The following is a 22,275-nucleotide window of genomic DNA, read 5'->3' on the forward strand; positions in this document are numbered from 1 at the left end:
CTCACGCTTGTCTCCGGGCGACAGGATGGAAGCCCCCCTCCCCTCCTTCCCTCCACGTAGGAAACCACCTGAAAGTTTACCCCCCAGTCCTGCCAGAGTCTAGATCAGCTCCAACGTTCTGTTACTGGGAGAGGCTGTCGTGTTTTCCCGCATCTCTCTCCACAAAACCCGACACCCAATGGGGTTCCTTCCCGGAAACCCAGGGGGGTGGTCTGGAGGAAGCTCACCCAGTCACGTCACAGCCGCCACCACTCCCTGCCAGGCGAAAGAGCCCGTAGGGACCGCCCCGCCCCTGCCCGGAACACTGAGGGGCTAGGAGACACCGCCCTGCCCCGTCCGAAGGGGCCAGGGATGCTTAGGACCAGCCGGAGGCCCTAAGCGGAATCGAGGGGCCTGGCTCTAAGGGGCGGGACTAAAAGAGGGGTGAGGAGATGAGTGGGCGTGGTCAGCCCGAGAAGGGCGGGGCAAATTTAAGGGGGCGGGGTACACTAGTAGGAACGGAGTTCCCAAGGGGTCGTGGTCTACGGGAAGAAGGTTTTATCTGAAGGGGGCGTGGTTAACGAAAAGAAAGTTTCTAAGGGGGCGGGGCGAGAGCCCGGAGGTTACTGTTGGAGAAGGGGCGGGGCCTGGAGGGGCGGGGGTTAAGTGGGCGGGACCAGGTGATGGGGCTCGGTTCCTTTCGGGCGCGGTGGGTGAAGGCTGGACCTGGCTGGGGCGGGGAGGGAGGGGTCGGGAGCCGCAGAGCCTCAGGCTTCCGCCCGGCCCCAGGTTCTTGGGAGCTCCGCGGGTCCCGGCCCAGGTGAGTGAGGGGCCCCAGGCAGATCCAGGGCCGGGAGATTACTGGGGCAGGGAGTTCTCCTTTCCAGGTGGGGCTACCAGCTCGCAGGGAGGATCTGGGTGTCTGTCCAAGCGCGTCCGCGAACGTAAAAGGGGTCGCCTGACTGGGGCACTGTGTATCACGCGTGTCCGTGTACCTGGGCGTCCTCCTCCAAGCGTGTTTTCTGTGCAACACGGAAAGCCTCCCTGCTTCCACTTTTGCCCGAACGATCTTTTTGAACCACAAACCAGATCGTGCCCCTCCCTCACTTCAGACCCTTCCCGTAGCTCCCCTTCCATCCCACTGAGATGAAAATTCGAGGTCCACCAGTTCCTGCATCGTCTCTGCCTACCTCGCTGCTCTCCACTTCACTCCTGGCTCACAGCACCCAGCCCCACCAGCCTCCCTGATGTTGTAAGATGTAAAAAGCAAGCTCCAGGCCTTTGCACTTGCCATATCCCCACCTGGACTGCTCTTTCTCCACATCTTTGCATCACTGTCTCCCCTCTACTGAGATCTCAGCTCCTATGTCACCTGGTGGGAGAGAGCCTCCTGACTACCTGTTTAAGGTGGCCTGCCCCAGCCAGCCTTCTTGACATTTCCCTGTTTTATCAGCTTCATTGTTCACCCTTAGACATTACCTCCTTCATTCATCCTGCGCTTATTTGTTTTGTGTCTTGCCCACCGGAGGGGCCTTGGTCTCATTCATCACTGTTTCTCCAGGGTCTAGAACAGAGCCTGGCACGCAGGAAGCATTCAACCAGTCAGATTTGGCTCAAGTTTGAGGCTCCGCGTCCACCTGTGTCCCTGTGTCTCTGTGCACGCGGCTGCCCTCCTGCACGTGTGTGCACGTGTATGTGGCCAACAGAGCATGAATAATCCCCCTCCTCCTTTCCCCACGCTTGCCTCTCACCCACCCCCTCTCCTGACTCTGCCCTGTTCCTCTCTCTTCCGCCCAGATATCCAGAAATTATTCCAAAGGACGCAGGGCAGGTGGATGACTTAATTGGCCTGTGGCTGACCTGTGCCCACTCTGAGCTCCCCCTGAACTAATCAGAGCCTTGTCAGTGACGCACCTCCACACCCACTAAGGGGCACGTAAGACAGAGGAAGCTGGAGTCCGGGGACTCTTAAGACCAAGGCCGGGCCTGGCCCAGGTGACAAACAGGAAGTGCTCAGGCATCCAGGAGACACACCTGGCTTTCAGGTATGCGGCACCTGGAGTCAGCACTCTGCTCAGCTCCCCCGCTCCTTAAGCCACCTAGGGCCAGTCTGGGAACTTCCTGACCCTTTCAGGCCCTCAGCCCAGCTGACTCAGGTCATAAGAATCTGGGTGCTATTTCCCTGCAGACCCCCCCAGGCCCAGAAGATCTTGGGGGCAGGGGAAGCAAAAAGCAAACCCCTTGCTTCCCTCCCATCCAGGGCAGTTTTTTCCACCAGACACTTGAGACACACAGGGGCCTGAGGCCTGGGCCATGATTAACATGTCCTAAAGCATCTGAGACCTAAATTTGACTGCAGTAATAAGGAAATGGATCCGCTCCAAAATATGAAAATCTGCAAATGCTTATTTGCTGACAAGTCTACAAAAATATGACCTTCTAATGTCCTTAAAAATGTCATTACATTGGAAAGGCACCTATGGGTTAGATTTTTGTACAATCTAAGAATCCTTGAGTATGCATATAGGTGGCTGAGATGCTACGGACTTTAGTAAATTAAATTCTCCCCAGCCTGCAATTTCTTTCACCCCAAGAACCACCTGGCTTGCTCCCTCAAAATCCTCCCAATGTTCACCAACAGAGACCTTCCCGGGCCACCCTATGGAAAAATCTTAACTCCACCCCTTGAATCTTCATACCCCATCCCTGGTTTCATTTTCTTGTTTAGGTCTCTCGGATCTATCCTATACTTCCTCATCTAGTTACTTATTTTTCCAATCACTGTCTTCCCTACTAGAACATCCCTAAGGACAGGAATTCTGGTCTGTGTTGTTCACTGCTAGGTCTCTAGTGCCGAGAAGGGGCATCTGGCACACAGTGGGTGCCCCATGAATATTGGTTTGAGTGAATTTGTTAATTAAATTTCGCCAAAACGTAGCAGTATGTCATCTGCATAAAAAAACTGCATTACATTTGAAAGCAATGCGGAGGTCTTTTCCCTTTGCAAGAGTCCCAGTGAATGCATGACTCTTTCCATGAAATCACAGCCTATTCTAAATTAAAGTTACTCATAGCCTGATTTTAATCTGACATATATATCTCAAATATAATTCAGATATAATTTATAATTAAGATATATAATCGGACTATGGGTAACATCTTTAACTTAAAGTATAAATATATAAATAGTTATACAAAAATGTTTATATATTTTAAATATAAATATTTATATATAATTATATTTATATATTTAAAATATAAATATATAAATATTCTATATTAAAATATTATATAGTATACATTAAAATATTTTAATATATATAATTTATGTAAAGATATACTATATATTAAAATATAATATATATTTTTATATATGCATATACAGAGAGAGTTGCATTTTAAGGTTCAATAAGATATGGGCTGCTGTCTTCAAAACCATGAGGAACATGGAAGGGCTGAGCCGGATGCTCAGGATTCAAGAGTAATTATTCCCATTTTACAGATGAGGAAGACTGGGGCCTGTTGGAAGTACAAAGCACAGCCCCTGCACCCTCTGCCCCTGAGAGCTCCATGCAGGTGCCACAGGATGGAGAGGACTTTGCTGGCCAACCCTGGTACCACGGCCCACTGTCCCGCCAGGTACCGCTGCCTCCTGCAGGCCCTCAGGACCACCTGATGGGGAGTCTCACCCACCTTTGACTTACCGGGGACTCCTGGATCCCAGATGAGGGGCTTAGGGTCAAGGTCTATCGGAAAGAGTGGCTTAAGGGCTGGGGACTGTCTTGAAGCTTGGTTGGTGTGGCATGTCACTTCTTATATTTAAATTATCACTTCCTTTGGGATGGTGTTGAGGATGGTGTTGGGGATTGAAGAGGGTCCTAATGACCCCTCAAACCACCCCTTGGCTCTGCTTCTCTCTCTCTCTCTCTGGATCCCAGGCCACCCGTGGCCGCCAGGGGCCCATCTCCCTCTCAATCCAAAGCTCCTCACCCTCATCTCCAACTTAGGGGTCACCTTCAGGAGTCCCAGGACCTGGGGTATCCAATCAAATCACAAGAGGCAGTGTAGCTTAGTGGTTAAAACACCACACTTTAGCGCCAGACAGCCTGGGTTCAAATCCCATCCCTACAACTCACAATGGGTGTGAACTAGGGCAAGGTATTTGATATCTCTGGGCCTCAGTTTCCCCATCTGTAAAATGGGCATAATAGTACCTACCTCTTAACCTTGGTAAAGGATGAAGTGAGTTCATACATTTTACACCTAAAACAGTGCCTGGAAAATAACAAGGGCTATACATGTGCCCATTGCGCATACTGTCCAGTCCCCAGCCCCCATCACCAGCTCCACTTTGCCCCTCTACGATGTTGTGGCCCTCAGCCCCTGTTTTCACACCAGCCACCATGGCTGGCATAAGACTGCTTGACCATTTTTTTAAAGGTTGATTTAAAGGCCACTGTCTGTTTGGAAGGACCCAGTGAATGCCTTTTCTGGAAGCCACATTTGCATAGCAAGCTCAGTGCATGTCCTTGGTTTGGAAGTTGCATAAGTCAGTGTCGGCTAGTGGCTGTAAAAAACATTTCCAAGATGTCACCAGCCAGACTCGATCAACATTTAAGGGTGTGACTTCCCTGGTGGTCCAGGGAAGACTCTGCACTCCCAGTGGGTAAGACTCCACACTCCCAATGCAGGGGACCCAGGTTTGATCCCCTGGTCGAGGAACTAGATCCCACATGCATGCTGCAATTAAGAGTCCACATGCCGCAACTAAGAGTCGCATACCACAGCTAAAGATCCCGCATGTCACAACTAAGACCCAGTGCAGCCTAAATAAATAAATATTAGAAAAAAAAAATTTAAGGGCTAGTTCATGTCACAATCTGAGGGGATGCAGAGCTCCAAAATGAGTCAGACCCAAGCCCTTTCCATCCTGTGTGTTCGCCATCCCCCAGGGCTTTGGGGACATCAACTGACAGAGGATGGAACCTGTAGGATTGTACAGGAGAATTTTATTGGTCAGGTCGGGACATTCCCCACAGCCCTTCTACCCTCATACCATTGGCCAGATCTTGTCACATGATAGCTAACTGCAAGGGGGCCTGGGAAATGTAGTCCAGAGGTATGCCTGTGAAAAAAGAAGAAATGGTCTGACACAAAGGTACCCAGTCTCTAGGTTTTTTTGAGTGGGTGGAGCGGGGTGGGGAGTCATCATTAACTACTGATACAGGCTTATGCCTAAACCCCTTGCCCCTGTCCTCCATCCCCAGAAGGCTGAGGCTCTCCTTCAGCAAGATGGTGACTTCTTAGTTCGTGCATCTAAGTCCCGTGGGGGCCACCCTGTGATCTCCTGCCGTTGGCGGGGCTCAGTCCTACACTTCGAGGTGTTCCGTGTGGCCCTGCGCCCCCGGCCAGGCCGGCCCACAGCCCTCTTTCAGCTGGAAGATGAGCGTTTCCCAAGCCTGCCTGCCCTGGTTCGCAGCTATGTGACCGGCCAGCGTACACTGTCCCAGGCCACTGGAGCTGTGGCGTCCAGGCCAGTGACGCGCCAAGGACCTATTCGACGCAGCTTTAGTGAAGACACCCTTCCAGACGGCCCGGCTTGGACAGAGCCACTCAGGTACCACAGGCTCCCAACCTCCCTGACGACACCCAACACCCTCCAGGGTTCTCCACCTCGGCACTGTCCACTGGTGACATTTGCGGCCAGATTATTCTTGGTTGTGGGGGGCCGTTCTGTGCATTGTAGGATGTTCAGCAGCATTCCTGGCCTCTATCTACTAGATGCCAGTAGAATCCTCTGTACGCCATCCCCCTAGTTGTGACGACCAAAAATGTCTCCTGACATTGCCAAGTGTCCCCTGGGGGTATCAGGCACCCTGGTTGGGATCCACTGGTTCCCACCAGTGGAATGATGGGATGTAAGGTTTTCTGGGTGTTGATGGGGGCTGCTCTGCGCAGAGTAGGACAACACATCTCCCCCATCTCTGTCCCCAGGGCTAGGAAGCGGAGTGACAGTCAGCCCGCAGGCTTGGAGCATATGGGGCAGCCAACAGAAGACCACCCTGGTTCAGGTAAGGGTCTTCCAGGACAGTACATAGCTCAGAGACTGCTCTGCCACTCACTACCCAAGTGAACTTTGGCAGGTGACTTAACCTCCTGGAAAAAAGAGATGGTGATGCTCTCAATGTTGTCATGGTGACGAAAAAACACAGGACTAAGGAACTTTGTAAGTGCTTAAAAATATGGGTTTACGATGATTCCAAGAAGCCCTCTGTTCTCTAACCATGGCTGATCTCTCTAATAATTCCTCTCACATCCCGTACTCACTCCAGCCACATAGTCTTCCTTTCAGTTGCTGGAACCTTCCAAATTTGTTCCTGCCTCAGGGCCTTTGCATTTGCTGTTCTCACCATTGGAGAGCCCATTCCCTAATCTTTACCTGGCTGACTCCTTCTCGTCTAATGTGAGTTCTTCAAAGCAGCTGACCCTGACCATCCTACCTAAAGGAGGAGTCCCCCTTATACCCTGACTGCCCTGTCCACACCCCCCCAATTCAACATGAGCCCTCATTGTGTGCCAGACACTCTACTAAGTGCTGAGATACGTCAATGAACAAGAAAGACAAAGATCCCTGCTCAAGTGGAGCCAACATCCTATTAGAGGAAGAAGGACCATGAACAACAAAAATGAGTCAATTACGAATGCTTTGGGTTAAAAATTAAAAGCAGGACACAGTAAGGAGTATGGGAATGGTAGTGAGTATTACAATTTTAAGTAGTAGTTAGGACAGGTCCCATGGAGAAAGATTTGAAGGAGATGAAGGAGGGAACGACGTGGATAATTGGATGAGAATGACCCAGGCAGAGGGAACAGCCAGTGCAAAGGTCCTGGGGCCAGAACAAGAGTTTGAACTGTTCATTGAACCAAAAGGCGGTGAGTGTAGCAGAAACACTGGGAGTGAGGGGTAAGTCACGAGAGATTGGGCTCAAACTGTGAGGGCTTCTTGGACTAATATGAGGACTCTGGCCCTTATTCAGAGCGAGCTGGGAACCGTGGGGAGGTTTTAAGCCCCTATAACAGGGTCGACTTAAATGCTTAGTAAATACAGAGTCTCCCAAAAGTCTGGGTGCAGTTTTAAGTTCCAATAACCTCAGAAGTAAATATGCCACAAATTTAACAAAAGACATCATTTGAAATTTTGATAAATTCAGTTTCTTTGATGCTATGTAGCTTTGTGAATTTTGAATGAGATTTTTCATTTTAATTTCATACAGTCAGGGCTTACCATCTTCAATCAGAGGGGCAAAAACAAAGAATTCAAACTTGAAATGTAGTATTCAAAACTTGCAAAACTACATACGTGTCAGAGAACGTTCGTTTTCAAACCATTGGTAAGTGTGTAGCATTGATGTTGGTGAAGTTGTTCAATTTCAAAGCCGCACCAAGATAAGCTGGGTACCTGGTTATTGGCTGAATGAGTGGATGAACCAGGAGGTTAGTAGCCCATGAAGCCACTGACCCCTCCCAGCTACCTTCTCTGTGTACCTCTTTCACCCCCTCTTGTATGACCCCCAGGAGCTTCCACTATGCCTGCATCTGCCCTGCCTCGGACAGGTAGTGACTCCATGTTGCTAAAGGTGCCCGTTCCCCTGGGGTCCACTGCTGACAGCCTCAGGGCCTCTGATGGGCAGCTTCATGCCAAGGCACCAACCAAGCCACCTCGAACATCCTCACTGATGCTGCCTGATGCCTCTGGACGCCCCCCAACGTACTGTGAGCTGGTGCCCCGAGTGCCCAGGGTCCAGGGAACACCTCCTGGCCATAGCTGCCCAGAGCCAGAGGCGCCATGGTGGGAGGCTGAGGAGGAGGAGGAGGAAGAGGAGGAGAACAGATGTTTTGCAAGACCGCAGGCAGAGGTCTCTTTCTGCCCACCTGACAACCCCTTCTGCCTGCTGGGCTCCCAGAATCGGCCCCTGGAAACCGAAGTCCTGCATACTCTCCATGGCCTGTTCCTGAAGCACCATCCTGGGAGCACCGCTCTCCACCTGCTATTGGCGGATTGCCAGGTGGGTCACCTACAGAGGTTTTTCCTCCCCAGGCAGGGGCTGAAGCCAGGACAAGGCCCAACCCCACCTCACATCTGTATACTCACTCTGCTCCCTTGACTTCTCTACTCTTACCCCGGCCCCCCATCGCCAGGCGACTGGCCTCCTGGGAGTGACCAAGGCCCAGCGGGGCGCCATGGGGGTCGCCTCTGGTCTGGAGCTGCTCACACTTCCCCATGGGCATCGCTTGAGGTTGGAACTACTGGAGAGGTGAGCCAGCCACCTGGAATCCCTAGGGTCTCCAAACCTCCCCATTCACGGTCCCCTAGGGAGGTGGGGGATGGGCAATGCCACCGACTGTCCCTCCTCACCGCCGCATTGCAAACCTCCCCACTGCCCCCAGACCCTTGCCTTCCGCCTCCACAGGCTCGAGACGCTGGCACTGGCGGGGGCGCTGACAGTGCTGGGCTGCGCAGGGCCGCTGGAGGAGCGCGCGGCCGCCCTGAGGGGCCTGGTGGAGCTGGCCCTGGCGCTGCGGCCAGGGGCGGCGGGAGACCTGCCCGGACTGGCCGCGGTCATGGGCGCCTTGCTCATGCCCCAGGTGCGTGGGAAGCAGGGATGGGGAGGAGGCCAGAGAGCAAGTGATGGGGAAAAGTGGAGAGGAGGCGGGCTCAGGTCTCTTCCTCCAGGTGTCGCGGTTGGAACGCACGTGGCGCCAGCTGCGAAGGAGCCACACCGAGGCTGCGCTGGCCTTCGAGCAGGAGCTGAAGCCACTGATGCGGGCGCTGGATGAAGGCGCCGGTGAGTGGCATCTTTCGATGAGTGGTAACTAACCGTAATCCCAATCCGGTCCTAAGCCCCGCCCGGGTCTTAGGTCCCCGCCCCTGCTTCTCTCCTAAGCCACGCCCCCTGCCCTAGGCCCGGCCCCTGACTCACATCCAGCTCTATGCTAGGGTCTGGCCTCTGGGTCTCGTGCCAAACCCCTCCCCTTCCTTCTGTCCTAGGCTCCACCTTGGCCTTACATTCCGCCAGCTGTTTCGGTCCTAGGCTCCGCCCCTTAAGCAAGGCTCCGCCCCCCTCGCCCTAGCCCCCGCCCTCTGTGAGAGTCTCGGTCGGGAACTAATCCCTAGGCCCCGCCCTCACTCTGTCCCAGGCTCCGCCCCTGCCCTAGGCCGCTCCCCGGTCCTGCTCTGGGCCAGGCTCAAGCCTCCGTTTCTGACCCAGACCCCAACCATTGCTTTGTCCTAGGGTGCCTCGGCCCAATGTATGTCGCACCCTCTTCACCCTAGGACCCGCCCTCTGCCCCTAGCCCAGCCCAGACCCTTCCCCCAACAGGACCCTGCGACCCGGGGGAGGTGGCGCTGCCGTACGTGGCGCCCGCGGTGCGCCTGCTGGAGGGCGAGGAACTCCCCGGGCCCTTGGACGAGAGCTGCGAGCGGCTGCTGCGCACCCTGCACCGGGCGCGTCTGCTGGCCCGGGACGCGCCCAGATTCCGCGAGGCGGCGGCTCGGCGCCTGCGAGGTGAGCCCCTCCTCTGCGCCGGGCTGCCAGAGGATCCCGGAACACCCGTCATGCTCCAACTCGGTGCCCCCAAACCCACCGGGCCAGGGACTAGAGCCTCCCACCACGCCTCCCAGAGCCCCACCCAAACTGGGACAGCCCGGCCCCACGGGGTTCTCACCCTAACACACGCCGCAGCCTGCAGTGTTGATGGAAACAGTGCCCTCTGCCCCCAAAGGGCGGCCCAGCCCCCCAGAGCCACGCCCACAGGGCCCCACTCCCACTCTCCCAACTGGGAAGGCCCTGCCCCTAGAGGATCTCGATCCGCCACCAAGAATGCCCAGCTCCCTCCAAAATGACTCAGACCTTCAACCTGGTAGGAATAGAACGGCGCCCCGGCTGAGCTCAGAGCCACACCCCTCTCCTGCCCTGGGGCAGCCCAGCCTCCAGGATCCCCCACCTGGGTCGTCCATGCCTTCACTGGTGACCTTAGCCCCCCTGTCCCTCCAACATGGCCCAACCTCCTCCCCCCCACCCCAAGTTTGTCGCGCAGGACTGCCCGGACCCCAAATCCCACCCTCGGGCGTGGCTCCATCTCCAGGCACAACCCCTAAGGTGGGTCCCCCAGGATCTCGCCCCGGGAACAGACTGCCCCCGTGCACCCACCGAGCCCGTCAGCCGCCCCATCCCCACTGCTGCAGACTCAGGAGCCCCCTCCCGGCTAACCCTACCCAGTTGTCCAGGTAATCTCAGGCTGAGTCCCTCCGGGGTCAAAGTCCCGAGGGAACAAGGCAGGTGTGGGAGGGGTAAGGCAGTTGCCTGGGCCCCGCCCCCAGCCCCGTCTGGCCCCGCCCCCAGGATTCCGCCCCCACCCGGAGCTGAGAGAGGCCCTGACCACTGGTTTCTTGAGGAGGCTGCTCTGGGGGAGCCGAGGAGCTGGGGCGCCGTGGGCCACACGTCTTGAGAAGTTCCAGCGCGTCCTCAGCGTCCTGTCGCAGCGCCTGGAGCCTGACCATTGAGAGCACAGACCCCCCTCTTCACGCTGGGATACCAAGGCTTCCATGGAGACCAAGGAAGCCGCCCAAGCTTCCTCACACAGCCAAATGCAGTGGGGACCTGCACCCTGCCTCACAGGAGGGGACCTGGTTTGCAAGAACCCACCCTGTGCCCTAAAAAGGCACACTGATCCTGGCGGAGGGCAGCCTCCTCCCCACACTAGAAGACCCAGATGTCTGGAGGCTCTGGACGCCCTCTCCCACCTGCCCCCTCGCATATCCCACAAAGGGTGAACGTGTGGCTTTTAATGTTAAAGAGAACTTGCAGATCTGTAAGAGGCCTGAGTTCAAATACGTTTTAAAAGCTGTGTGACTTCTACTGGATCACTTGACTTCTCTGTGCTGGCCTTCAACATAAAAGTGGGGCTGTGCACTTTCTAGGGGTTGTGGTGGGGATGAAAACTCAACGTTTGAATGAGTTCATAGGTGGAGAATGCCTGGCACACAGTAGGTGCTCAATGGGTGCTACCTGTCCTTGGTGAGCTGCAGTGAACACCGAAGGGGTGACGTCTGGCACCCTCCTCCCTACTAGCGTCAGAGACAAGCACCCAACTCCTAAGAAGGGGCAGGGTTTGTCTGTGGTGTCCCCAAGTTCGCTTCCCCTTCCTCGTTCCCTGCATGGCCCTTAAGGAGGGTGGTATTTGAATATCCAACCCCGGTATCCAAATCTCCTAATAAGGCACAGACTACAGGAGCTTTCCATCATTTTTTTATATAAAACAAAACGGCCCCAGCCGAGCGGCAGGAAGAAAAGATTCGAAACATGAGTATGTACATCGATGGTAGAAGGCACAGCGGGTCCATCTGGGGTGAGGAGTGGGGGGTTGGGGCTGGGGGCAGCAGGTTACACAGGTCTCAGCTGAAGCCACGGGGGAAGAAATAAAGTGCGTAGGTCCTGGGGCACCCCCCGTGGCCCAGAAGCAGCAGCCAACAGCCCCCCTCTTCTCGCCTCTGGCAGGGTTCAGTAGAGTGTGACACGGAGGTAGGAGGTGGGCACGTAGCCCTCACCTCCCTGTTTCCGCCTGACCCGGGTCCAGCCGTCGCCTTTATCTTCTTCCATGAGACTGAGGTCCTCACCCTCGGCCATGGAGATGGTGCCCTCGCTGGACCCTGTCATGGGGGCGGCGGTGGGCTCAGGTCTGCTGGAGGCGGATCTCAACAGAACCCAGCCCCAAACACCGCCCCCAAAGCCACCGATGTGCCCCCCAGGCTGTCCTTACCTTCAAAATGGTAGATGGCCACACAGTGACCTATGGGGGATGCAGGCTCCTCCTCAAAATCCTCATCGAACTCCGTGTAGATGGGAGCATCCTGACCCTCCTCGGAGGGGGGCTCTTCAGAGCTGGTTGGAGAAGGCAAAGCCAGGTGAAGACAGGTCCCCCCCTGGGTCCGGGGACAGACCCACACCGGCCTCCCTGCTCACCTCTCCTTATTATCCTGTGATCCGTTGTTGCTGTTGCTGCTGCTGTCTGGTGGGGCGCTGGCTGGGGGGTCTGGAGGCCGAGTATGCCGGCCCAGGGTGTCCCCCCGGTTGCTCAGGACCCGGCTCTCGGCTTCTGCCAGCCAAGCCTGAGAGGTGGGGACCGCACAGTCAGCTCCAGGGCCAGGCTCTGGGGTCAGCCCGCTCTGGCCTGGAGGTTTTCCTGAGATCACCCATGCACACCCAAGGCAGTGATGAGAAACAGCTGAAGCACCCCCCCCAATACCTCCCTGTCCCCCTCCCTCCCCCAAGAAGTGACTCAGCCAGGCCTGCCGGCCCCGCCCCTCCCCAGGGTCTTCCCTGACCTCATACTTCTGTACTTCCAATTTCAGCCGTTCGATGTTGTTCAGGGTTTCTGTGATCCGGGGTTCCAAGCTGGCCGGGTCCCCCATCTGGGGTGTCTTCTCATATACATCCTTCATTTTCTTCAAGGCCTCCCTAGGGTGAGAACGGACGGAGGAGAAAGAATCCCATGTGATTTAACAAACAAAAAATGTGGGCTTTGCTTCAGGGAGCTCAGCCAGTGCTTCATAGCTTGGGTTCAAATCCCAGGGTGGGCATTTCTTAGTTATGTGAGTTTGGGTTAAGTTACTGAAACTGTGTCTCAGTATGCTTGTCTGAAAAAGAGAATAACGGGATCTATATAGCTATGTCTATATATCTCCTGTGAGTTGTTGTGAAGATGAGAACAGTGCCTTTATGTATTCAGATATATATTGACTGCATACTACATACCAGGAACCTGTTCTAGGCATTAGAAATACAGCACTAAACAGGACAGTCAGGGCCCTACCTCTGCTCACAACCTCTCAGGAAAACGGGAATTCTAATGATCCACATAAGGGGTTTAGAATAGTGCCTGGCATACAGTAACACTCTATAAACGCTAAGTATTACTATCATTAGTCCCCTGTCCCTACTTCCTCCATGTAATGGTTACAAGCATGGTCCTCTGGACTATGTCAAACCTGGGTTCAACTTCTTTCCAGTCCTAGTACCTGATGCACATTACAGAGGAGGAAACTGGAAACAACTAGAATTCAAGGCCAGTCCGTCCGGACTCCGGAGCATGCACCCGTAACCCCCCCATTATAAGAACTCAGGAATGACAGAGTTCTCGAATGGAACTTTACACCAATAAAAGCCGTTTTGGGGCTTCCCTGGTGGCGTACTGGTTGAGAATCTGCCTGCCAATGCAGGGGACACGGGTTCGAGCCCTGGTCTGGGAAGATCCCACATGCCACGGAGCAACTGGGCCCGTGAGCCACAACTACTGAGCCTGCGCATCTGGAGCCTGTGCTCCGCAACAAGAGAGGCCGCGACAGTGAGAGGCCTGCGCACCGCGATGAAGAGTGGCCCCCGCTCGCCGCAACTAGAGAAAGCCCTCGCGCAGAAACGAAGACCCAACACAGCAAAAATAAATAAATAATAAATTTATTTAAAAAAAAAAAAAAAAAGCCGTTTTGTACAAGAAGTTCTGTGCAAACGGCAAAACACCATTTGGCTGTCTGTCCGCAAGTGGCAAACGTCATTCTTATTATGTAAGAGGACTGGGAAGAGAATCTTGTTGCTTGGAAAGAGTGAGTAAAGATTTTCTTTTTTTAATCTGGCAGGTTTCTTTATCGTTAATACATTAAGTGTTTTGAGTTATTAAATGAATAACCATATGCTTCTTTTTCTTTTAGCCAATTAATGTAGTAAGTGAGACTGATAGATGTTTTGATATTGAACCATCTTTGCATTACTGGGATAACACCCGAATGATCATGACTTTTTTTGTGGTCTTTTTATTATTTTTTTTTTACTGCGGTAAAATATACATAATATAAAATTTCCCATTTGAGCTATTTTTAAGTGTATGGTTCAGTGGCATTAAATTCATTCATGTAGCTGGGCAATCACCACCACCACATGATTTTTTTGTTTTTTTTAATACACCATTGGACTTGCTTGGCTAGGATTTTGCAATCTAAGATCATAAGTTAATTAAATAAGTTCATAATTTTATCTTCTTGAATTCCTTTTTTTTTTTTTTAATTTTATTTATTTATTTTATTTATGGCTGTGTTGGGTCTTCGTTTCCGTGCGAAGGCTTTCTCTAGTTGTGGCAAGCGGCGGCCACTCTTCATCACAGTGCGCGGGCCTCTCACTATCGTGGCCTCTCTTGTTGCAGAGCGCAGGCTCAGTAGTTGTGGCTCACGGACCCAGTTGCTCCACGGCATGTGGGATCTTCCCAGACCAGGGCTCGAACCCGTGTCCCCTGCATTGGCAGGCAGATGCTCAACCACTGCGCCACCAGGGATGCCCTCTTCTTGAATTCTTGCTAACTCAATTTTGGAATTGAGATTCCACCAGCCTCCTAAATGAGCTGGCAGCTTTCACTCTTCTTCTGTCTGTTGGAATGACTTATATAAGATGGGAAGTCACCATTTCTTTTAAGTGTGGTAGGAATCACCTAGAAACCCATCAGGGCCTGGAGTTTGTTGGGGAGGAGATCTTCGAGTACCACTTCAATGTAATTCATTTATTACTTCACCTTGTTCCTTACCTGCCCACCCCCTCACCTTACCTCTGGTCGATCTCCTTCTGTAGTTCACGGTTCCGTTCTTCCAGCTGCTGCTGAAGCCGCTTTCTCTGCTGCTCCGGGGGCAAGTGGCTGAAATCCTCGGTCACCACTGTCTGCAAGGCGGAAGAAGACTGAGTTCGGGAACACAGAGTCTGAGCTTCCAGGGTCTAAGACATGCTTAAGACACACCAAGTCCACCTTCCTCCCCACCCAAGGTTCTTGGGGGGCAAGGCCATGCACAGAGCAAAGCAGGTCCAGGTGGGGCCATGGAAGGAGGGGGCCCAGCCGGCGGCAGGAAGCGAGCCCAGGGTCCCGCCACCCGGCCGCTGGGCAGGCTGGGGCCGCCCCCTCCTCCTCCCCCGGAGGCCTCACTTACCCCACGGCTGCCTCGAAGGCTGCGGAAGGATGCTAGCCGCGGTTTGACTGACTTACTGATCTCACTCAGTATGGCCAAGGGGTCGAGGCCGGAGCGGGGGGACGGGGGTCCGTTAGGTAATGCCGAGGGCAGGGGGCCCCCCAGGGGGGAGAGGGGTGGAGGGCGCGGCTACCGGCAGGGGCCAGGGAGGACATGGGTCAGGAGGGGCAGGAGGACGTAGAGAACAAGGACGGATGAACGGAAGGACAATGGATGCAATAAAGAAAAAGGGGAAAAAAACCAAATGGAGAAAAGAAAAGAAAAAAAAAAGTAAGAAAACCACAACTCAAGATGCACAATCACACACACAGAAAATGCATGCAGAGAGCAACACAAAAATCTGGGAGGTGGCAGAAGGGCGTTAATTAGATTGTGAGCCAGAAGGCCAGACCCCTCCCCCACCCTCCACCTCCCTTGCATCCTATGTCCAGTTTCTAGAATGGAGATTGGGGGTACAGGGAGGCCCATGTTTCTTGTCCCCCTCCCCAGCTTTCTGGGCTCACAGTCTAGAAGGTGGAGGGAGAAGCATGCAGGAATCAAGGTCTCAGACAAATATGGGGCCATAGACGTCAAGGGCAAACTGAGAGAAGGGTCAAAGGCATGAAATACCAAAAGGGTTACAGCTGGGGTTTAAGCTGGGGGACGTACGTATAAACCGAAGAAGGGGATCAAAGTATACATCAAGAGGGATCCAAAGTATAAAACAGGAGTCAAGGTATAAACTAGGGACGAGGGGGTTGTCAAAGGTATAAGAAGCCAAGGGTGTCCAGGTATGTGCCTGACATTGAAAGCTAAAAATCCCGAGTAAAACCAGCCTGAGGGTGGGGCGCCCAGAGACGCACCGGAGGATTGGAGAGACTCGGGGGCGGGGAGGGGGGGGGGGGGAGTCCCTAGGGCTGGTGTCCCAATCCCTCACCCAGCCCTGAATACCCAAAGCAGTTCTTCTCCCAGCATCCTGAGAAGCAGCAGACAGACGCCACAGGCCCCCCTCCTTGCCCCCCACTCCCCAGCCTCAGGGGACTCCCAGGCCAATTGCCCGGCCGCCTTCCTTCCCTCCAGCCCGGGCCAGCAGCCAAGAGAAAAATTCCTGCCCAGGACTCAGCGTTCCGGCGGCTGGGGCTGACTCAGTGGGGGCCCCTGCTGTCTCCACTCACACCCATCCCCTCCACCCCAAGAGCCCCGGCCCCCACCTTGTTCTTCTTGCCGAAGGGCCAGCGCTTAGCCCGGCTGCGGCCGGGGCCTCGGAGCTCGGGCCGTCCATCTGAGGGGGTGCCCAGGCTGCTGTCCGAGGGCACGCGGTTCATGGGCTGGCTGAAGTCTTCAAATTCCACGTCGCCCGGGCGGGCAAAGCCTGACTTGTGCAGCTCGATTAGGACCTGGGAGTCCTGGGGGAGGGGATGGTGAGGGGCAGTCAGGGGAAAGACTGGGTGCCTAGCCTTTGGGCTCCTCCTTCTGCCCTCTCCCACCCCCCCCGCCCCTGTGGTCCACTGGGACCAGGCACCCACGTTCTTGGCATCCACAGCATCCGCAGCCACCTTCATGCCCTCCAAACACTTGGCGATGATGGGTACCACCTGCAGCTCAGCCTCTGACAGGAGCCTGTACCCAGCCCCCAGGTGGGTGGCCCGCCGCTCGTCCATGTCCTGCAGCTTCTGCAGGGACAGGGGTGTGGGGTCTCGGGGTGCTGATGGAAGGGCTGGTGGCAGAGTGATTCACTACACGAGCATGATGGAGACCCACACTGGCCCCAGCCCCAAGCCCAGTCTGGCAGGGAAACACAGAATCGAACACAGACTTCCAGCTCAGTGTGGTCAGGGAAGAAACAGGAGGCCAGGGAGATTTCAGAGGAGAATTTGAGGACCTCCCCTCCCCTTGCCTAGGGAGTCAGGAAAGGCTTCTCAAAGGAGGTGAAGCCAGAGATTTCAAGAAAAAGCAGACCCAGCACCAATACTGCCAGTCCCAGGGCTGGGACAGAGAGTAGAGTACAAGGCTGAAACAGAAGAGGGGAAATTCGAGATCTTTCAGAGGTGTTGTTAGAGTTGGGGCTTGGAAGAATAAGTAGGAGTTGCAAAAGGAAAGAAAGACAAATCTGGCAGAAAGAACAGCTTGAGTAAAAGCGGAGCACACTTTTAACTATTTGTTTCTAATTCCTTCTCAATTTAGAGATTAGGGCATTACAGCCAGGGTTTTGACAAATGTGTAGGAGTTGGTTAATTCTGGGGTTTCAGGGGGAAGGTGGGGCTGGGGGTGTGGAGCACTCACATTAAATATCTGGGGCATCTGGGAAAAATAGAAGTGAGCCTGGTCTCGGTTGAAGCGCTGTAGTTGGGCTGCATACTCATTTTTGCTTTCTTCTGCCATGTGACTCCGAAGGTGGGCTTGTTGCTTGGCCTGAGGAATATCGAGGTGGGGGTCATGGCCCAGTTCCAGCCTTGCCCAACCCTGACCCCCAAGCGTGTCTCAGACCCCACAGGCACCTTCTCCACATCAGCCTTGGTAGCATTGATATCCTGGTCCAGCCGCTCGGCCGTCTGAGCTGCCTTCTCAGCCTCCCGGCAGTCCCGCTCAAACTTACGCTTACTCTGTGTTGGGGACAGAACCAGAATGAAGGAGCCACCAACCAAAGTTTCATGGATGGGTGGGAAGTCACCCAGCAAATGGGGGTCGGGGCTGGAAACCCACAGCAGAGGTGGGGTCCTGGCCAGACAAAGAGGATACCTCTGTGGATTGGCAACCCTCACCCAGCTGCTCGGGGCCGGAGCCACGCTTCTCCACACCCACAAACTCACATTCTCCAGCTGCTTGAAGCCACTTTCCAGCTGCTGCTGGGCCCGACGGCCTTCTTGGAAGTGCTATGGAAAGAGGGGGGTGATAAGGCTCACCCTGGTTTTAGGGGCCCTTGGGAACTCCCAGAGAGGGGATCACCCACCATCTTTCTCTCCTGTTTCATCTCCTGTGAGTACTTGGCCAGCTCGAGACACACGTGGACACTGAGGCTCTCGGCCACCAGCTCCCGCTGGCCCGCAAAATCATTCACCTCCTGGAGAATCTGCACAAATGACTGCTGCTGGCTGAACCTGGGATGCGGTGGAGGGGGACAGGGGCTGAGGGTCAGGGCCCCCAGGAGCCACATGCCCCAGGACCCACCTCTGTATGAGAAAATGTGAGCCCCAAGATATTCACCCCAGAAGCAATGATAAATTCTGGTCTGCATCCCCAACCCTTGGGGGGGGGGGCGGGGGACAAAGAACTCAGAATTCTCAGAATTTGGGGGGTTTTAGAAAGGGGATATGATGCTTACACCATCTTTTTGCATCACCCTAGTGGTGTCAGCGGCAGCATGCTGTAACCAAATACTATAAATGTTTCTGCAAGGAGAAATATTAATATCCACGCTAAGTGGGATAAAAACCAAGACCGTAATGAACGTAATTAACATCAAGTCAGTTCAGGTCGGAGGTTGCCTCCAAACAAGTGACCAAAAGAACTTTTGATTTCTAGAGCTTTTTGGATTCTGGACCTGGGAACCTGGAATAAAGTGAAATGGTCTGGGCATTGTTTTAACACGTTTTCTTAATCTTCACATGAGCCCCTACAAGGACATTATCATCATCCCCAATTCACAGGAGAGGAAAACAGAGGCACAAAACTTAAGTCACTTGCCCAGAGTCATTCATTTAGTAACTGTTGGAGCCTCTCCCATTTAATAGGCGAGGAAAATAGAGGCGGAGAACTTGAGTCAACTGGCGGAAGCAGTTTGGCTGGAAAGTAGTGGATTTAGAATTCCAACACAGGTAATATGGTTTCTGCATCCAAGCTCATACCTCTAGGTGGAACTGGGGTGAGAAGTGAGGGATCTGCTTGGGTGGCCCAGCCTGAGGGAGAAGAAGTGGGTCCCATACCCCCCGCCCTCCCAAATCTAGCCCTGCATCAATCCCCTCTTCGTTCTTACTTGGATTCTGGGTCATCTTTGCCAGGTCTTTTGGGCATATATTTTTTCACCAGGCTCCTACGGAGAAAGGCAGGAAGGCTGAGCCCCCAGCCCTCCAACCGCTCCCCCTAACCCCAGGGCGAGGCCACCCTAGCGTCTCACCGCAGCTGCTTTGCATAAGCCTGCTCCACCTCCGTCCGCTCTTTCACGAACTTCACGTATCTGTCCAACAGGTCCAGACCCCACTGCGTGTGCCGCTCGAGCACCTCGAACTGATCCTAGCGGGGGATTGGGAGGACTGGGGTCAAGACCTTGGGACCCCACAGCCTCCGACCAAGCGGCAGGGGAGCCTCCAGGCTCCGAGCTCCAAGAAGGCGTGGCTTCCCGGCCCCGCCCCGGAGCGGCGCGGGGGGAGGCAGGAAACCGGCGGGAACCCCCTCCCCTTCCCGGGAAGGGCCAGGGAACAGGGGCGGGGCCCCCAGCTGGACTACAGGGTCCCCTATCCCGACGTCCAAGAGAGGTGTGGAATGGGACAAGGCCACTCCCCCTGCCCCGGCTCCCCTAATCCCCCCCAGATTCCAGAAAATCCGGCCGGCCTGGCGTGAGTCAGGGCCAGAGGCGCAGGGTTCCCCGCAGCTTGGGGGGCCTCTGAATGGCCAGAGGGTGGGCACCAGGTTCCCCTGGTTGCCATGCTTCCCCGGGTGCCCCGAAGGGTGACTCAGTTTCCCTCACTGACTCCACTGCGCCTCCAAAAGAAATCCCAGCATTGGTGTGGGGGGCGATCTAGTTACCCCGGGACACCCAGGAACCCAGGAGTGCCACCGCCCCCAGAAAGAGGAGGGGTCAGAGGTCCCGGCTAGGAAAGGGGAAAATTTCTGGGGCTTCCAGGGCACAGGTTCGAGGCGGTCAGGTGGCGGCCCCTCCCAGTGCCTAGGGCGGGCTGGGGGAGGGGGCTGAGGCCGAGCCTCGCAGCCCCCTTCCCCCTACAGCGTCCCAAGCCCCTAGTTGTTGATTATAGGCAACGTGAGGGCGGTCTGTACTACCAGGTCCCACGTGGGGTTGATAGTGGCCAGAGGGTCCCCTCCCCCGCCCCAGTCGGACAGGCGGAGGGCGGGCAGGGGCCCAGGGGCCGTAAGATAAGCCGCCGGCCCAGTCAGGGCGCTCAAAATAGGTGACCTCTCCCGGCCGCCCCGGCCTGGTCCCAGGACTTCTTCTGCCCTCCTCACTATGAACCCCGTACCTCAGTTTCCCTACGCCGCTCCTGCAAGGTCGCCCTCCGCTCCCGGGCGTCCTGAAACGCCCTAGGAAACTCCGAATGAGGGCGGAAAGCGGGGATTCCAGGGGTCGGTGGAAGGGAAAGCGCAGAGACCCTTCTAGGGTACTGCAGGGGCAAAGCAGGGGTCTGGACCCCAGGAAGGGAGGAACTTGGAGCCGGGCGGATCGGACTCACCCACAGTTCGGTGCCCCAATCCATGCTGCTCCCGCCGATGCCAACGCCGCCGCCGCACCCGGTCCACACCGCCCGCCGCCGGGAGACTCAGCCCAGGGCGCTGAGCCCGGCCCCGCCCCGTTAATGCCCCGCCCACTCCAGGCTCTGCCACGCCCCATAGGCTCTGCCACGCCCCCGCCCGAGCAGAGCCCCGGCGCAGCCCCCTAAAGGTGAGGCACACCCCGGGAGGCGGGGCCCAACAGACGCCCCGCCCCCTCTTAAAGGAATGATGCCACCCGAAGGCACTGGACAGACTCCTTAAAGGACCCCCACCCATTTTCCAAATCCCTTAGGACCCTCTTGTCCTCCCCACACCTGCCCCGCCCTGGATTGTTTTTCCTTTCCTTTTTCCTTTCAACCATTCATTAAAGGGCCAAGACACTAAAACCCCAACCCAAGAGGTTCTTCCCCCACCCCATCGCAGGGAGAACCTGAGGTCACCTCGCTCTTGCGGGCCGGCCCGGCTCCAGACGTCTACGTTCGTCCCACTAATGGTCTGGTCCCTCCGGCCACAGGGCGGATGGGAGGACTTCGATCCTGTCCAGGACGCGCCTCCGCCAAGGCCTGGTCCATTAGCGCCCCCACCGCATCCTGCCTCCCTCCCCAAATCTGCGCCTGGAAACTGAGGACGAGCTGTCCTTGGGGCGCCGGGCCCAGGCCTTTCCCTGGCTCCCGTCCAGTTCGAGCCTGCACCTGCCCATTTTCCAGTTGCATCCATTAAGGCCCAATCAGTTTTAATTGTCTGCACCGACCCTGGGATTCTGACTCCACCCCCGCCGCCCCTAGAACCCTGGGGCTTGGAAGTCTGTCGTCCCTCTCATAAAAGTCTGTTCACACGTTGTTAATCCCTTTGAGGCACTGGGATGAAAGGGGAGAGATCCTAGCAGCAACCTCCTTCATCCTCTCCCTCTTTTGGTGCTTTCTTTTTGGCTACAGAGGTGACAGTCGCCCTGCTGGGGCTGGGGGCTCCGGGCCCCCGGGGACAAGTTAGGCTCTGAGCCCGCAGGCTCCCAGTACACAAACCGAGGAGCCCAGGAGGATCGCTCCGGGAGCCCACACTGGGACAGATGGCTCTGCGAGGACCTGGCCCCACCTGCTGGTGGCTTCTGAGTTAGAAAACTTCAAATTACAAAGTAGACTTGTGCTCCCGAGGCTGGAGGATCAGATCGAATGAGGAATTCAGCCTGGGGTCTGGAACTCGGTGGCTCAGCCTGGGAGTAGGGTCTCAGCCTCTAAATGAAGTTGGAATTCATCCCAGGTCGGCACCACAGTTGGGATGGAGTCTGACCGGGATAGGAGGCTTAGCAGAGGGGTCAGCCACCCAGTCGAAGGCCTGGGACTCAAACTAAGGTCCACAGGTCAGTCCTAATCTGAGGTCAGTCCAGGTGGAAGCTCAGCCAGAGATTAAGGCTCAGTATAGGCTGAGGGTAGTAGGGGGTCGGGGAGTCTAGGTTTCGGCGGAGGTCAGGGCTCAGCTGCAGGTAGGGGGCTCAGGCTGGGGCCGGGATTCAGCCTGACTCAAGACCAGCCTGGGATCTGGGGATGGGCCTCCAGTTGCCTCACTCCAGGACAGAAGGGTCCACCTAAGGCTGGTGACTCAGCCTGGGATCATGGGTCATCGTAGGGTCAAGATTTAGCTTGGGGCCAGGTTTTGGCCTCTCGGTGGATCAGTAAGATTAGGAGAACAGGACAGGCTTTAGCAAATGCATGTGTTTACCAAAAGCCTGAGCTTTGGCTGGGAGCCACATCCCCGGGGTAAGAAAGGGGACGTCCGTCCTTAGGGATACTGGGAAGTGTAGTTTATTGAACGCCCCA

The 22,275-nt window shown here is 55.3% G+C and overlaps 2 protein-coding genes across 3 annotated transcripts; one reads left to right on the forward strand and one right to left on the reverse strand.

Moving 5' to 3' along the window:
* Positions 1-778: 778 nt before the first annotated feature.
* SH2D3A (SH2 domain containing 3A) lies at positions 779-10,672 on the forward strand. Its single transcript, XM_068537130.1, has 10 exons — positions 779-799; positions 3,482-3,618; positions 5,247-5,596; positions 5,974-6,050; positions 7,555-8,045; positions 8,179-8,294; positions 8,451-8,625; positions 8,714-8,825; positions 9,360-9,545; positions 10,383-10,672. Exons 2-10 carry the CDS (start codon positions 3,550-3,552, stop codon positions 10,541-10,543), a joined length of 1,737 nt encoding a protein of 578 aa, XP_068393231.1. The 5' UTR covers positions 779-799; positions 3,482-3,549; the 3' UTR covers positions 10,544-10,672.
* Positions 10,673-11,275: 603 nt separating this feature from the next.
* TRIP10 (thyroid hormone receptor interactor 10) lies at positions 11,276-20,507 on the reverse strand. 2 transcript variants are annotated; one of them, XM_068537128.1, is made up of 15 exons: positions 20,422-20,507; positions 19,134-19,249; positions 18,993-19,049; positions 17,970-18,117; positions 17,830-17,892; positions 17,518-17,622; positions 17,303-17,431; positions 16,546-16,692; positions 16,231-16,425; positions 15,002-15,169; positions 14,629-14,738; positions 12,365-12,497; positions 12,003-12,148; positions 11,800-11,921; positions 11,276-11,689 (listed from the first exon to the last, which is right to left on the reverse strand). In XM_068537128.1, the coding sequence occupies exons 1-15, from the start codon at positions 20,443-20,445 to the stop codon at positions 11,541-11,543; spliced, it is 1,812 nt and encodes a 603-aa protein (XP_068393229.1). In that variant the 5' UTR covers positions 20,446-20,507; the 3' UTR covers positions 11,276-11,540. The 2 variants fall into 2 exon arrangements, with proteins under 2 accessions (XP_068393229.1, XP_068393230.1); XM_068537129.1 differs by lacking the exon at positions 15,002-15,169.
* Positions 20,508-22,275: the final 1,768 nt, after the last annotated feature.

The sequence above is a fragment of the Eschrichtius robustus genome, chromosome 2 (assembly GCF_028021215.1).
Source record: "Eschrichtius robustus isolate mEscRob2 chromosome 2, mEscRob2.pri, whole genome shotgun sequence".
NCBI lineage: Eukaryota > Metazoa > Chordata > Mammalia > Artiodactyla > Eschrichtiidae > Eschrichtius > Eschrichtius robustus.